Here is a 15823-nt window from a genome sequence, read left to right as displayed (position 1 = left end):
GCCCCCCGTGCACCACAGGCCTCTGGCAGCCCCTCTGACCTCACTTTCGGCTCCTCTTTCTCCATCCTTGGCTGATGCTGCCTCTTTACTGACACCAGCACCCTCCATCTCTTCTCAATTCTCCTCCGTGCCCCATTAGTCGAGCTTGACTGGAGACAAAGAGGCAGGCCCTTGGAACCGAATGACCTGGTCAGCCCGAGATTTAATGGAGAAATCAGGTGTTGTGCGGATAATGGCTGAAGTGTGCAAAAAGTCAAGGACAATGGCTGCAGTCTGTGAGGATCGGGGTCGGGCTTACTCAGGCTATAATGCCAACCTTGTCCCCTCGCTATATATTTTATGAAGCTTCACCAAACTACAAACTGGAGCTTCAGCGTTTTTGTGCAAAGACAGCAAATACACAGCAATTGTTGAAAATATTACACTTCACACCATGGAAACTTTGCAAACAAAGTATTGGTGAAACCTTTGGACCGATCTTGTGCAATCAAAGATGATTCAAAATCAACTCATCTGCCCTTTGTTTTAGATGAAAACCAACTGAGGGCTAAAGGTTATGACAAAACACCTGATATCATCCTGGAGGTTCCAGTCGGTTAGTATGTTTTTCACCATTTTCTTCATGTGAATTCTCTTTTGTTAAATTGAACTATTGAACTGAGACTAAATTGAACTATGTAGTTGGTGCAAATATGAATGGTAATGATTTTGGTGGTATGACTTGATGTTTATCTGTGTTCATGGAAAGCTGTGGAGGGACACATTATTCATTGGATTGAGAGCAAAGCATCATTTGGAGATGACCACAGTCACCGCACCTATCTCAACGAACAGTTTTGGAGCTACTGGAACAGGTCAGTCTTTGTTTCCAGATTCTCCTTTTACATTTCATTTCATTTTCTAATGTCCTCTTTTGCTGTTTTTATCTTGTTCTTTCTTTTATTGTTTGTTACTTTATTGTTTTAACCGGCTTCTTTGTTACGACTCATATAAACTCTTGGACTCTTCTGATGTCCGTACTGTAAATGCATAACAAAAGTAGTAGCGGCTCACATATTGATGGTTCCCCTAATGTTTTATCCTGAATATATCTGTAAATTAATATAAAATGGAAATAAATGTGAAATGTATTGGTCCCAAGAAATGACAGCACACATCATTTCAATACATACTGCAAAATATGCAAAATATAAAATATACACATAATTTGAACTTCCTTCTGCTAGTCATGGGTGTTTTGACAAATTTCTTTGACCGACTGTGATAAAATGCACCATCAATTCAAACAGAGAAATCAATCCATGACAACTCTGTTGAAAGGAGACACAGCAAGTAACAACGTCAGCATAGTTTTACAGCTGTGCCGGACGGATGTCTAAACTTGATTAGACCTTGCTGATGCTTGTCTTGATTCTTACCAACTGACTAATCAATTACTATAGTCATCCCAACAGCCCTAACTGGTGCCATGGGAAAAGGTGCAATGCGGTTGAAAGGGACATGTTTTTTCAATTCCCGTCTTCAATTGGCCTCATTGAATACCTCAAAACAAATCAGAGGACAACAAAAGCTAATGAGTCTGTCTCAATTTTTAAACTAAATTGATATAACAGTGACAAGAGTTTGCATGAGCAGTAGTAGTAGAGCTAGCAAGAGAAGCAGACCAAAAATAGATTTTCTTCAGTCTTCTTTCTTGTTTGGTTTGGATTGAAGAAAGGCTCTTTGGTTTGCATCTTTTATCACAGCGCAGCCAGTTACCCGTAGGTCAAACCATCATGATACTTACATGCTGATTGGAAGGTTAGGGTTATCCTGAGCCTTACATATATAGCCCGGAGGTGTCTTTCATTGATATTCTGTGGCACAGCCTTGTCCAAGTGTATTAGACAACTGACAATGTAGATCCCATCAAGTCAGCCTGAAGCCCGATCAGATACACATTGTTGTGTCAGAACAGAAATGTAAAACTGTCAGTCCCAACCTTATCCAGCAGCCGTTACTTTTTAATTGACATTTAATGTTGACATTTCAAAATGTGAAATCACTTTCCATTCGTCGTTAGACCTTTTACATCATCGTCACAGGTATTTATGTCATTTTGGGTCAGTGCTTGATCGTATAAACAGAGAAACGAGCCCTAAAGGGCTGATGTTTAGGTTGTTTGTCCAATCCTTTTTGCTTCAGATTTCTACAAACCCTGGAGCTTTTATTTATTTATTTATTTTTTTTAAAAAGAATCCACAGCAGACTTTGTGATTACTTCATTGCCCTTGATTGACACATCCACTGATTTGCTTATTTACCCAAATTCCCTCTTTGGTTTAACCGAGCTGCTTCGTCCTTTGTGTTAATTGCTCTTGGTTTCGAAAAATAAGGGGTGCTCTGGGAACGTGGTTTTGTCGAAAGAAGAGGGGGAGAAAAAAAACAAGTAATTTTCTCTCCAAAGCTCTAACCAACTACATTTATCATCCAAACAATAGTCTTGCCAACACACTAACCCTATAATGAACCCCTCTTCAGTGGAGTGAGGGGTAATGATGCTTCACGTGCAATGCTCCAAAGAAAGAGGAGGAAAAGCTGGGGAAAAATGACTGGAAAAATGTTCGTGTGGAATCAAACGGCCTGTTCAAGCCCAGTGCCCGAATGAGGCGGCCGAAGTGGCGGCTATTGGCGTCGTTCAGCTATCTATCTTGGCTGGTGGCGTTTCAGAGCCGACGAGCCCCTCTGCTCTGACGGATGTTCAGATAATTGAGTTATCTATCTCACCCAACGATCAGAGTTGCATAAGAATTATTCACCTGCTGGTGAATATTAAGCACATAATGAGCCTCAAGTATTTTGAGAGAAGTGGATAATGTATCATTTCATATATTATCACCATAAGGAAACAAAGACTATTTCACCAGTCAAAGCATACAACATTACTCACAGGGATAAACTGTAATCTCTCTGCTCCGTGGCATGGGGTGGCATGTCTCAGTGGCAGAGTGGTGGTCTCTCATCCATGAGGTTGTGGGTTCGGTCCTCACCCCTGGTGGCCATGTCAAAGTGTCCTTGAGCAAGACACTGAACCCCGAGTTGCTCCCAGTCGATGTGGCAGGCCCTGCATGACAGCAGCCAATCACCAGTTTGTGAATGTGTGTGTGAATGGGTAAATTTGAGGCAATATAAAGCGCTTTGGGCACCATATGGTATTGATAAAATTGCTGTATAAAAAGCAGTCCAACAATTGTGATTACTGGAGTTTTGTGGGGGATCTTTGCTGCCTCCTCTTCTTCATGCTCTTCTTCTTTTTTACACTGCATGTCTCCCACTAAACAAACCTCAGTTCTGTTCGGCATTTGCAGCACGATGTGGTAATACACTAAAGACGCATAACTCTAAATTCATATTGTATTCATACCCATAGCAACCCATAACATAGCAGTTCCTATTGCAAGGCTGTTACTATGCACATACTGTATTTTATACCCATTTTATCATGGTCATAACAATTCTGTTGACTAATGAATGTGATTACCAGCCTCCACCCCTAAAAAGGCTGCCTTTCAAACAGACCATTGGGACTATCTGGTTGAATATTATTTTTATTTTTATTTTTTTAAGGACAAATATGGGGCACCAGCATTGCAATAGTGCTAACCCCTGGTGCACTGCATCGCTCAATGGAATCAATCAAAATGCTAAAACAACGGACATTATCATCGTACCTCACAAACCACAAGGGCAATTGAGCTGCCTGACTTTCTTTTGTACCTTAATCTTCCTTTTATTTGTTTTTAAGTCTAACGATATGCATCTTCTGACAAAGTCCACCCATTAAGTATGAAAGATCTATGTAGTATTTAATTGCCTTCCCTAGTGCAGTAGTACAGAATGAAAAAAATCAATAATGCTAAACAGAATTTAATGTGAGAACTGGCACAAAATAGCTTTGAGTCATTGCATAGTAGATTAAAAGAATAAATGTTTCATCTTTTCTTCACATTTATCCCCATGGTGACCAGTCCATAGATGCCACCAACCCCCCAAACTCCGTCAGCTGTGAGATTTGTAAACTGCAAATGTTGGACGTTGGCTCCCTTAACAGAGGCGTGAAAAGGTTAGCTCTGATAAGGAGCTGTCAGGCGTCCACAAAAAAATGATTGATAACAATATAATGGTACAGTATGCCTCATTTCTCCCTCATATGAAGCAGGGGTTAAGACTTTGGGTTTACCTTAATACATCATCTGTCTTGACCACCTGGAAATGTGTTCAGGTGCAAACATGCATTTGTATTTATTTATTTTATACATGCTTTGGAAATGCTAGGATGGAACACAGTCATTTCATGGATGCTTCTGGTATTTTTTCCACCCTTAAGAAATTGTGTTAATAGAAACAATTTACTATAGGGTGGAACTGTCTCACATTCAACAAATCTGTTAACTAAAGTTGAATGTGAAATAAAATTATTGATCCTTGGGGTATTCTGACAACTAAATCCTACCAAAAGACTCTGAAGGTCTGAAAGTGTGTCAGTTACAATTTTTATTTTTTTTTACTTCCTGTACTTTGTTTTCAAACTATGAATTATAAGAAACTTGTCATGTTATTAATCTGCTCACTGACACGTTGGCTAACAATGAGACAGAACGGTGTCTGTGATGCTCGTTATGAGTTGACAGCTGCAATTACACCGCTTCTGATCTTTGTGAACTTTTTCCAATTACGGTCAGAAACCGCACGCTATGGGTTTTGCCGCGCTAATTCCGTTAATGCCTGTCAATTGAAGCAATTTCATTTCTTGATTCAACATTGTCCTATTTTAATGGACATGCCTATCATGTTTTTTTTTTTTTTACTTTTCCAAATAGCTTAGTACTCTATTACCTGAAGGTAATGATGGGGGCCTGAGAAAATCATTGCTGACTTGTTCCAAAAGCCAGAGTTAGTTAAAGATAGAATATTATATTTGTTTGGTTGGGTTATATTTTGTGCAACTGGGTCATCCTAGCGCTAGCGTAGATAGGAGATGTCACCTGAGACACAGCGAGAGATCACCCAAAGACCGTGACCATTGCTTTTGATTCAATGTGGCTGGACGTGACAAGGCTTCCCCGAGGACAGGTCCCAGCACTTCTAGGGTGACAGTGTCACACCTGCAAGTTCTGTGTCCAGCCACAACAAAAAATCGGAGAGAAAATGAACATTTGAAGCAACCAAAATCAAGAAAATTCAAATATATGGACAAAATATTTCATATTTGCACATAATGTCCAGTTTTTCCACTCCAGTTTTCTAAATTATTTATTTATTCATACATTATCGGAACTGCTTATTTATTTATGTATTTATTTATTTATTTATTTATTTGCACTGTAGGTAGGAATTTGTAAGAGCACCCTGAGCAAAATGAACTTTAAAGTGATGGAATAGGGAGTGTTAATGGAAGAAACAAACATAAACATATAATTAAATGGAATATAAATTAGTTTTGGGGACGCTGCATAAGAGCTCAGCTTTGTTGGATTTATTTTATACAGACTGGTGGCAATTAAGAGTTATGTGCTCAGCCTGTGCAGTATTGTGATTAAAACTTGGGACAGTACACCTGCTAAATTATTTGGGGACAGTGCAGCTGCAATTGTCACAGTGAGCTTCCCAGCACGAAAATGTGAACTGAAAAGAAGTTTTGTCATAGGTGACATGGCATGACTCCTTCTTGTGACTGACTCCAAGTTAGCCCTTCTGGTTTGCACCTAACTACAAGATGCACTATTTAAATAAATGCACAATATCAGCCAACACAAACATCTCAGGTTTGATAAGTCACATTGCACATGCTAAGTTTTATTCACCTGTTTATTTTATTTGTAGAAATGTAAGCGATATTTAATTTAGCTCAAATTTTTGTTGTTGTTTTGAGATTAAATGACATGTTGTTTTAATTATTACAGTATTACTGCATGTTGCCTGACTGTCCCTTTACAATTTGAGTTTGAATACCACTGCAGTAGACATAATTATTACAGTGGAGTTCTGTTCCTATGGCTGCAGTGCATTTTGTACATCGCTAAGTCTATGAATAAACAATGCTAAGGCACTATTAAAGTCATGATTACAGTAAATATTTATGAAAAAAAACACTTTTAGGCCATGCATATAAAACAATCAAATCAAATAGTAAATAGGGTGGTAATCATCATTCTGCTTCATGATGACTAGTTTACGCAAAATAGTTTGTGTGCCATTCGTAACCTCGAAATGTCATGTGTCATGACCATCTTCGCCCTATTATTTCTACCAAGCAAATAAGCAAAAGAGCCATATGCAAGGAAAATTAAAAATATTAATAAAGTCCTATTTATTTGTGAAGGCAGCATTATTAGCTCCACTGATAAAGCATAAGCACATGTGACATTGCTTTCCTCTTATTTATAGTTATGGGCACCCCATGCTGTGCAGGAACGTGGCCTCTTTTATTGTTTCCTTTGTTATGACATCCTCTCATAGAATATCCACAGCCAGAGAAAAAAAAGGGGGTTGGGGGGGAAATGGGTCTCCACAATGCTAGTTCCTTTAGGGCTTTGCAAGTGTTTGTTTTGAGGCGCCACGGCACACAGAAGTGCAATGCCGTCGCCCACCCTTCTGCACAGGAATCCTGGAGTATTAACTCCAAATGACAAGTAAGCTGTGATGCTTCAAGGATTTCATGCTTTTAAGGATGCACATTTGGGCACATTGTTTAAGGCATCCGCGGTGTAATCCGCACTCTCAGGTCTCTCCAGCAGCCTCGGGATTTAGCTTTAGTTAAGCCCTCCATGTCTACCATTTATATAAGTAAGGTCATATGTGTGAATTATCCAAATTTGTCATTTAGCATTGAGACTCAGAGCCGGTTTTGACACGGCCGCCACGCACAAGAATGGCGCGGTAGAGAAAGTGGCATCTCGGTGGTGCATATATCCCTCCTCCTGTCCTCCTGCTTGGTCGTGAAGCTGTGAGATGGAGAAGAAAGCCTCAAGTAAAATGAGGTGCGAGAGTGTCAGCGCTGTGAATTCCTTTTTTCTTTTTCTTTTTTGGGCACTGGAACTTTTTGAAAAGATGAATGTCCATGTTTTTTGTCAGCTTTCACAATGTATAACATCAGAATCACAGAGAAACACTTCTTCACCTCAGATTTCTTTTTTCATGCTGTGCCCCGCTGGGCTTAGACCAATATTTTTATGCTGAAAGTGTGACTTTAGTATAGGTTTTCATCGTGAGTATTTTCTATGCATTTTCCTGTTTACAACAGCAGGTTTGTGTTTAGAATTGATATACTATGGGGGGCACAAATTCCCAAATTGTGTACAGTATGTTGTGTATGTTTCCTTATATTTCCCCCCTATTTATGTAGTGCTTTAATTTTGTTAATCATATCACGTCTGTCCGATTTTATCTGATTTGAAAAAAGCATGCTATTTATTTGTTATATAGAACCATGTTTCATTGACCTCTAATCATGCAATGTTTTTTTCTTATTACTTTCCCCCAAAACCACTTAATATTTTTTAAACCACACATCCAAAATTTGTCATATTGCACAGTTTTTTTTTCTCAAATATAAATTCCCTTCTGTTTGAAACAAATAGTGCTTATAATGTGTTTTGTAGGGTTATTATGTTAATTGTTATAATATCACTATCTAATTATATCCAACTCTTCATGTTCACTGACAGCAAATCTAATTTAAGCAAGTTCATCACAATATATGTAAATACAGTAGTCCCTGATTTTGGACCATAATTTCAGTATTGTTGTCCCGTAACCTGGACTGGAGGAAGGACTGAACCAAGAAATTCCAGATGAATCATGTCATGAGAAAATACGAAGCTCAAGAGGACTGAATTTACTTGAGTGTGAGGAAAATTAAGGTTTAATGTGGGAAATGAAGGATTATTTATCAGTATTGGAGATTTTCTCTCTGAATGTTCTGAATTATTGTTTCCAATCCAGAGTTGTATTAAACACAACAATACTGCCCCGAGCTGTTGTCTATAGCTGTAGCTTACCAGTAATTATTTATTTTTTTAAATTAGTTATGCATAAATCAACAGTGCCTCAGCTGGATGCAACCAAGCACTGCACCCTCTTTGCATCTTTCTTTCTTTCTATTTTTTTTTTTTTTTTTTAAGATGATTACGCGGAAATTAATTCCAAACATTTAACATTCTTATTTTTAACAATCAAGTCATCAATTATCTTGGCCCAGCCCTACGAAGGGGAAAATATAACAAAACCAATGCAATAAGCAACGACACTAATTTATTAACATGTCACAGACTATTACACAAATACACAAAGTTGTGTAAAAATTACTACATAATCAGAATATCCGAAGAAGGTGCACATGCAAGTCTTTAACTCCGAGATCATAAATTATTTGGCTCCTTATCTAGGTTTAAATTTCCATGTTGTCTACCAATGTTTGGGCCGTTCTATTTGAGACGGTGCAGCAAATACGTTGTTTTGTACCAAATGACAGACCAAGGAAACAATGCTTCATATTTCTGCCTTTTGTGTTTAAAGAGCCGCTCTGTGTGTACCAGATAATGCGCCGGTACTCGTGCTCTGTGGAGGCCCATCAGTCACTGTGCAGGGCTGCTGGCTTGTGATAAGTGTTTTCTTATAGATAACCTAGACAGCAGGCTCCTTTTTATAGGTCCACTGTCCCACACATAACCTTGTTTTTTTTTTGTGTGTGTGTGTGTGTGTGTGTGTGTGTGTGTGTGTGTGTGTTTTTGTTTTTTTTATCCCAACCCTAGTTAGTTTTGCTCTTTTTTTTTTCCAGTTGTAGTTTTCCTACCTCCTTCCACACCTTTTACAAATGATCCATTGTTGAGGTATTACATTCCATGCAATCAATGATGATATAGAAGGAAGATATCATTGGAGGAAATGTAATTCCCTGGTTAAGCTAGGCATGCATATGTATTTTGGTGGTTTCCTCATTCAGAGTGGATTTCTGCTTTTAACAAAAATATCCTGATTAAAGGCTCTTGCTGATTTATAGCAAGCTTTTGATATTCTGAAATTTGTCTTCCTTTTTCCTCTGTTCCTACTTTTTTTTATTGGCATAGCTCCCAAGCAGCCATTAACTGAGATGATCCTATACAATAACAATAATTCTAAGCAGTTGTAAAACCACAGAACCATAAAACACCTTAAAATCAATCCATGCCCCACAATAAGTAATGTCAAATGCTGTGATGCTGTTTTGAATTTCCATCCATCATTCCTCATTTTTGCTTAGACGAGGATTTTCAAAACTTTCGGTCTTCGGATGACCTCATCACTCAACCGGAATAGCTTTGATATAGGGTTGGGATTTTTTGTTTCCATGTGTTGGACCTTTATCTGATTGTAGTTCATGGCAGTCGTTTTTGATTGACATACCGTAAGTAACGGATTTTAAAGGCCAGAAGAAGAGGTATTTGTTTTTGTATGATATTTCACAATTAATTCTCTTCAGGACCTTGTTGCTAGACACTGAAAGAAATACAAGCACATCTGAGTCTTTCCTCACTGGCCTGGCATTTGTTAAAGACCTTCGTCAGGACCCATTTCCAGTCATCTTTTTTTTTTTTTTTCTTCTCAGGCAGCCCTCTCCTCTCAAACTGCCTCTGTTTTGAGTTTCACGTCTGTCCGCCGTCTGATTGCCTGATAGCTTAAACCTTGCTGCCTGCGTCTCTCTTAGTGGGAGTGTGTAATCAAAGACACATGAGTAGCCTGTGTCCAAGTGCTGACCTTCTGATTATGCTCATCAATTGTGAGGGTAAATATACAAGCGCCATGAGCTTTACAAATTTGTCTCCAAAGTATCCGTCGTTCTAAAAACAATAATGCCATATTAAATTTTGTACATGTCACTTTTTTCTGCTGCATGCTAGTGACTGATGGTGTAGTGGTACATTAGCCTGACTTGGTGCAAGTAGTGTGGGTTCAGTCCCCACTCAGGAACTGTGTGAACGTGAGAGTTAATGGTTGTCTGTATCTATGTATGCCCTGCAACTGACTGATGACTAGTCCCAGATGTAGTAGGCCTCTCGCACCAAAGTCAATGACCACAAACAGGATAAGTAGTATCGAAACTAGATGGGTGGATGAATGCTGCCTCGTCCCTGATCCACTTGGCCTCGATCAGAGACTTTCTGATTGTAACTATCTTTATGGGCTTTCAACGAATCTGTTTACAAGAAGGGCCTTTGCATCACCCCTCTACAAATGTCTGTCATCGAGACGCCAAAGAAATTTGCTGTTCATTTTGAGCTATAGCGATATAATTCACTCTGAGAGAATCTTCAGTGTTAAACGTGGAATCTGTCTCTTCCATGATGACCATGCGCTTTAAATGACAACACTGATTTGGTTGGAGGTTGTAAGTGAAAGCGGCAGCATTGAGCTGTCTGGCGAAAAGGCCTCTGATCCAAAGTGCCACCGCCGTTTTTGAACCCAGCTGCCGCAAAAGCCCGGCCTGGCTCACTGTCCGAGCCTGACACTTCACATTTTCTTCTCCTTTGACTAGAGTGGATGCGAAAACCATTAACTTCATAGGGACTGTTACTGATCCCGGCCCATGAATCACCGCTTATCTGCATCTTGTTTTGTCAAGACTCCATGCCTACACACTCCATTTAAACATTGGTCTTTGTAGTCTCCACTTCAATTCCAAGTTTTATGCTTGTAGTTTTATGTAATGCCTGTGAAAGGCACCATTAGCTAGCATCAACTTACTTTTAGTCTTTTTTGGACTGACCACTAGACTGTGGAATACACCTCTCCTAATTTGGTGATGAGGGGGTTTAACAGTTTGAGGAACTTGATCCGCTGAGCTGCTGACAGTCTCCGTGCCCCGTGCAAGCATGGAGCTGGTGGTTACCGAAATGACTTAATAAAAGGGGGGTCAAATTCCCTGAATAATCATTGTAAAACATTTAGCTTCAACTGTGCGGGTGAAACAAAACACGCTTTTTCTTCTTCCCTCCCAGCGGTTTTCTTTCCAAAATTGTAGCTATGAGTTCATGGGAAACTCACTTGGAGGTTACCTGCGCCCCTGCTCCGCAGTGGAAAAAAAGTAAAGGATTACGGCCACAAGAATGTTTTTGCAGTTAGTTGAAATATTGCTAACCTTGTCAAATGTCATTTTGAATAAGAAAGCAAACATATTTTAATCACGCTTTTAAAAGCAGGCCATTTCAAACTGTGACTCCAGGGAAAAGGGGTCAGCTAATTGCGACGTTTGATGTCATGTTTGGTCTCCCTCCACCGTTTTGATGCGACTGCCTGGAAGCATGCTAGCTCTCGCCGCTGTCTGCTTCTCACACACGCATAAACACGTCATCACATGTATTCCAATTAGAAAACACATGTAAGTCTTGGAGTTCCAAATCTTGTAAACCTCAACTCTTTTTGTTTTGCTCATTGTCGGCCTCCTCCCTGTTACTTCTCACACAACAGTAATTACCATAATCATTTTGGGTGTGCATGGACATTCGCTGCATGCAAGGCAGTATTTATTTACTCAACATTACTTGGTCAGTCTTTGTAATGGCCCTTAGATCAAAATCCATTATTCTTTTAGTCATTTACAACTTAACATTTGCAGTTTTTTTTTTTGCTTAGCTCTGTCTTGACGAAAGTGTAATTTTATCCTGCCATGCGAGTTTGTTTTTGTTTTTTTTCCTGTATTACCATAATGAACAGTGGGAAACAGTTATTTTTAGGTTTAATCGTACAAAAGATGACAAATTGTACAGAACAAACAAAATATTTAAGTTTTTCTGACTATCAAAGCAGCTGTTGTTCCACTTGCATTAAACATTAAGCCACCTCGTGACTATTATTAACATAAAACTGTTTGCAATCAATTAGCAAGGAATTATCAAAAAGGAACTTGGATAATGATCTACATGCTACACTGTGTCAAAAAGGCAAAGTCTTTATTATCTGATCACGGACTCCTCTTGTAAAATTCCATTACTATTCAGATGTACTTTGATTTATTGTATTTTTTTCTGGATTTAGTATGCAAAAATTGTGTCATCTTAATGAAGTCGTTCAAGACTTTTTTTTTATTTATCACCCCATTTAACATTTTGGCAAAAATGAATCATTCGAATTTTTGTTCACTTCAGCATACTGTTTGCCTGTGAAACGAAAAAAATATATATATATATCATTGTTGTGCTAGCATCCCCTTCTTATGTTTCCTTGTAGTCCTCGATAAAATAACAACAAACTGCAAAGGTTTGAGGCACTCCCCATATGTCTGTGGCTTTCATATAATTCTTTTCTTAACAGCCACAAAGCTGGAAATAAGGGCTTATACATTGTAAATGATGTTTGACAAGGTGGGGTTGGGTTTTGTTGTGGCTTGTCTTTAGTTATTACTCAAACTTCCTCGAGCCGCAGATAAGGTCTGCTGGCGAACATACCAAGGTGAGTGCTAGCGTGGGGCCCCTTATCGCTGAGCATTGATTTAGGGCAAGAGCCCAGTGACAGAGGTCATTGTGCAGTAAAGCTATTCATCATTCACATTTGATTTCGGCTCAAACCTGTCTCCATGTTGTCTACATGCTGGGAAAGGGCCGCAAAAGGCTCATTGGTGTTGTGATTTGTGCACTAATCAACTTGCAGTATAGACTAAACTGAATATTTTTGTTACCGTTTTGCTCTGCTAATTATGATATTGTTGGTCTGCCATGTTAAGCCCAGCGTTTTCTGTATTACAGGCCTTCACATTGGGCTGGTCATGGTTAGGTGGGTTTTGTTGTTTTGGCATTGCATAGCAATATACATAGATGCAGTATTTAACTAACCAGTGCGTGTGAGGAGTGGCGAATCCTCACATGTCCAAAATAATCACTTTTCCAACACTTTGACATGGTCACAAGGACTTGAGGATGCAACCCACAGCCTTCAGCTTAGGAGACGACCACTCTCTCACCTGAGCCCCAAAATACGAGACCCACATATGGACGTCACAAGAATACACATCTGTGAAAAAATGTGGGAAAAGTCCAAATTTGGACATTGGAGGTTTTGGCCCAACAGAGACGATATACTATGAAATAAGCCGTTACTTGTACAACTAATGTGACATTTCCCTTTAACAGAAAACTGTACATGAGCAGCTAACAAAAATAAAACACCCAATCCAAAAACATCTATGTGCATATCTACAAGAAAATGAGAATAAGAACCCTGCTCTTTGCTATTTGTTGATTATCCTTAAACAAAGCTAACATAAAATGAGCAGGTCCTTTGGCTGAGGGATGAAAATTGGTGCTGGTCCAGATCAAGAACTAATTCATCCGCCAACCACTCCTTTACTCTCTATCATTAGGACATGATTTAGTGATGATAAACAGCAAGAAAATATTCAGGCATATTAAGCATGATGAAAAACTGCTGACTCCTAAAAGCTTGGATTCAAGTTTTGCAGATGTGTCTCATCATAAAGACGGGAGATGAGTGTCTCCCTTGTTGCGAGAATATTTTCTTAGATGTCTGACGATGACTATTTATTGATGTTAAGGTTGTCCGTGGCCTTCATGCCTCGACTTTTACTTCCTTGGCTTAACTGCGCTATTTATCCTGGCATCAAACGCTTGGGATCGTACTTTCAGAAAACCAATAAGCCGCACTGTTGATTTACGATCCAGATTATTTTTGGACATTTTCTCTTTAGCTGGAAGCGCTCTAACATTTATCTTGAGTGAACATATGTAAAGTCTTGAGGTGTAACGTGTTTGTATAGAATCTAAGGATCGCTGAAAGACCTCTCTGGAGAACTTAAGCATCTAATTACACTTCATTCTATAATCAAACCCATGTCAGCTTGTCTGAGAACCTGGATTTGGGTGGTGGATTTCATTTATATACAAGGCAAGCTTAAACATTTTACGGTTCTCTCCTCGTATTAAAGTTTCTCCCCCCCCTCTCAATCCCCTGTAGAATGTGTCATATCCCATTACACAAATTTGGATATGGTAAATTAGCCAGGGGAGTGCTTACGCTGTGAATATGTTTTCCGCGCTGTGTGCAGTGGGGTGAGCTTCCTAGAGGTTGCAGTGGGTGGGGGTTGGTTTGTCTCGAACTCCTTAAAAAGTTGTCTTGAATTTGCTCCCCTCGGAAGATGAGGTGTTTTTGCAATTCAAATATTTGCTCGTTCTCCGCGCCGCTGCAAAGCCGCCTTTGAAGCGCGCGAGTTCTATCAGGGCCAATGACAGCGTGAGTGTGCAGCGTGACAGCGCAAGAGGCAGCGCCGCGCTATTTCTAACCGCATATTTAAATAGCCAGGAAATCCGAAATCAAAAATGTATGCAAATGGTGCCGTGTTGGTACGCAAGTATTTTATTTTATTTTTTTATGGTTTCGGAGCTTGCCTTTATTGAGGTGGAGGCCTATAGATTTATGGCAACACTAATTGGAATTTCACATCTCTGGCAAATCCTCGATTCATTAAACTTTTCTGGGGGTGGAATGTGTTATTTTTACTCAAAACTGACTTTATGACTTTTTAAAATCTTTCACTCTACAGTAAGATCTGCTTTTAGTGTTTTATTAATGATTAATTGTAAATTAATTTATTATATATTTATGCGTACATTCAGTTTTCAAATGTATGTTGTGTTTATTTTATTTTATTGTTTATCAGAAGTCCCATTTGATCTATTGGGGTTCATGTATTTTTTGTTTACTTTTGCTCCAGTATTATGTTTGTTTATTTATTAATTATTCATTAGTATATTGATGTATGTGGTTTGCGATCCATGATTTTTATTTTTTTTTTCTGAAGATTAGCAAATATCGCTAATGCTGCCTGTTCTGCAATAACCCACATATTTTATAATGGTATGGTTCCGTTTTTAATCTTCCCCATTGATGTGAATTAGGTTTGATTCACAAGATATTCCATAGCATCTCTTGGCTATAACACGTTTTTGTTTTTGTTTGTTTCGATCGTTCAATGATGACTTTTAGCGACTATCCTAGACTCAATTTAAAAAAAAAAAAAAAAAAGTGTCAACATGATATGAGAACATATTGCAGGACTGTTGTTTTCTTTGAATTCACAGTATCATGCAAAAATAAATAAATAAATAAATAGGAGTTTGAGAATAATGCTTATATTTTTGCACTGCACTGTATAGCGCAGGTATTCGACGACATCACGACAAAGAGCTCAAAATAGAACCTAAGCCTTATGGTCTGGATAGAAAATCCACTATAAAATAATTAATTGAATTGTCATCTGTATGACCACCCCTTACTCTTTCTGCACCCTATAATTCCAACCTCTTTCCCCCATCCTTCCCCTTGCTATACCCCCCCCCAACAGCAATTAATCTCATTTTTAGTCCAATTTCCAGCCCTCTGCCGGAGTCAAAGTGATTCCACTGTTTTGTTCCTATTTGGCTTGGTTCCTCTGCATAGTCATTAAGGGCCCAATTAATGTCACCCTTTAGCTGAAGAGTGCTCATTTTTATTGGGGAGCTGACAGTCACCGCTATGAGTGCCGCAGTGTAATATGCATTAATTGCCCTGTAACACTGGTAATTACCAGTTCTTCAAGCTTCTCAGTAAACTGTCATGCCCAGACACGACTGCTTGGAAATAGATTACTCATTAGGGGGAACCTGCCCTGTTTTCCAATGGGGGATCGTCGGGTTGGCATGAAGACGAAATAAATCTGGTGCTTGAACAAATAGTTGCCAAGAGCAATTTCCCATTACAACTTCCCAGTGATGGCTCTTCTCTTTGTCTTATTGCCCCCTTTTATCTTTGCGTTGCG

The 15823-nt window shown here is 39.0% G+C and overlaps 1 protein-coding gene across 1 annotated transcript in view; it reads left to right on the top strand.

The window, feature by feature from the left end:
* The window catches only part of LOC144032058 (CDAN1-interacting nuclease 1-like), a 62835-nt gene that overhangs the window by 31752 nt on the left and 15260 nt on the right, over positions 1-15823 (top strand). The window contains exons 10-11 of the mRNA XM_077539717.1: positions 530-595; positions 749-854. Coding sequence (XP_077395843.1) covers positions 530-595; positions 749-854 — 172 coding nt within the window. The remainder of the gene's footprint in view (positions 1-529; positions 596-748; positions 855-15823) is intronic.

This window comes from Festucalex cinctus, chromosome 12 (assembly GCF_051991245.1).
Source record: "Festucalex cinctus isolate MCC-2025b chromosome 12, RoL_Fcin_1.0, whole genome shotgun sequence".
In the NCBI taxonomy this organism is placed as follows: domain Eukaryota; kingdom Metazoa; phylum Chordata; class Actinopteri; order Syngnathiformes; family Syngnathidae; genus Festucalex; species Festucalex cinctus.
Note: the sequence above shows the minus strand (reverse complement) of the source record. Positions and strands in the feature narration are given on the sequence as shown.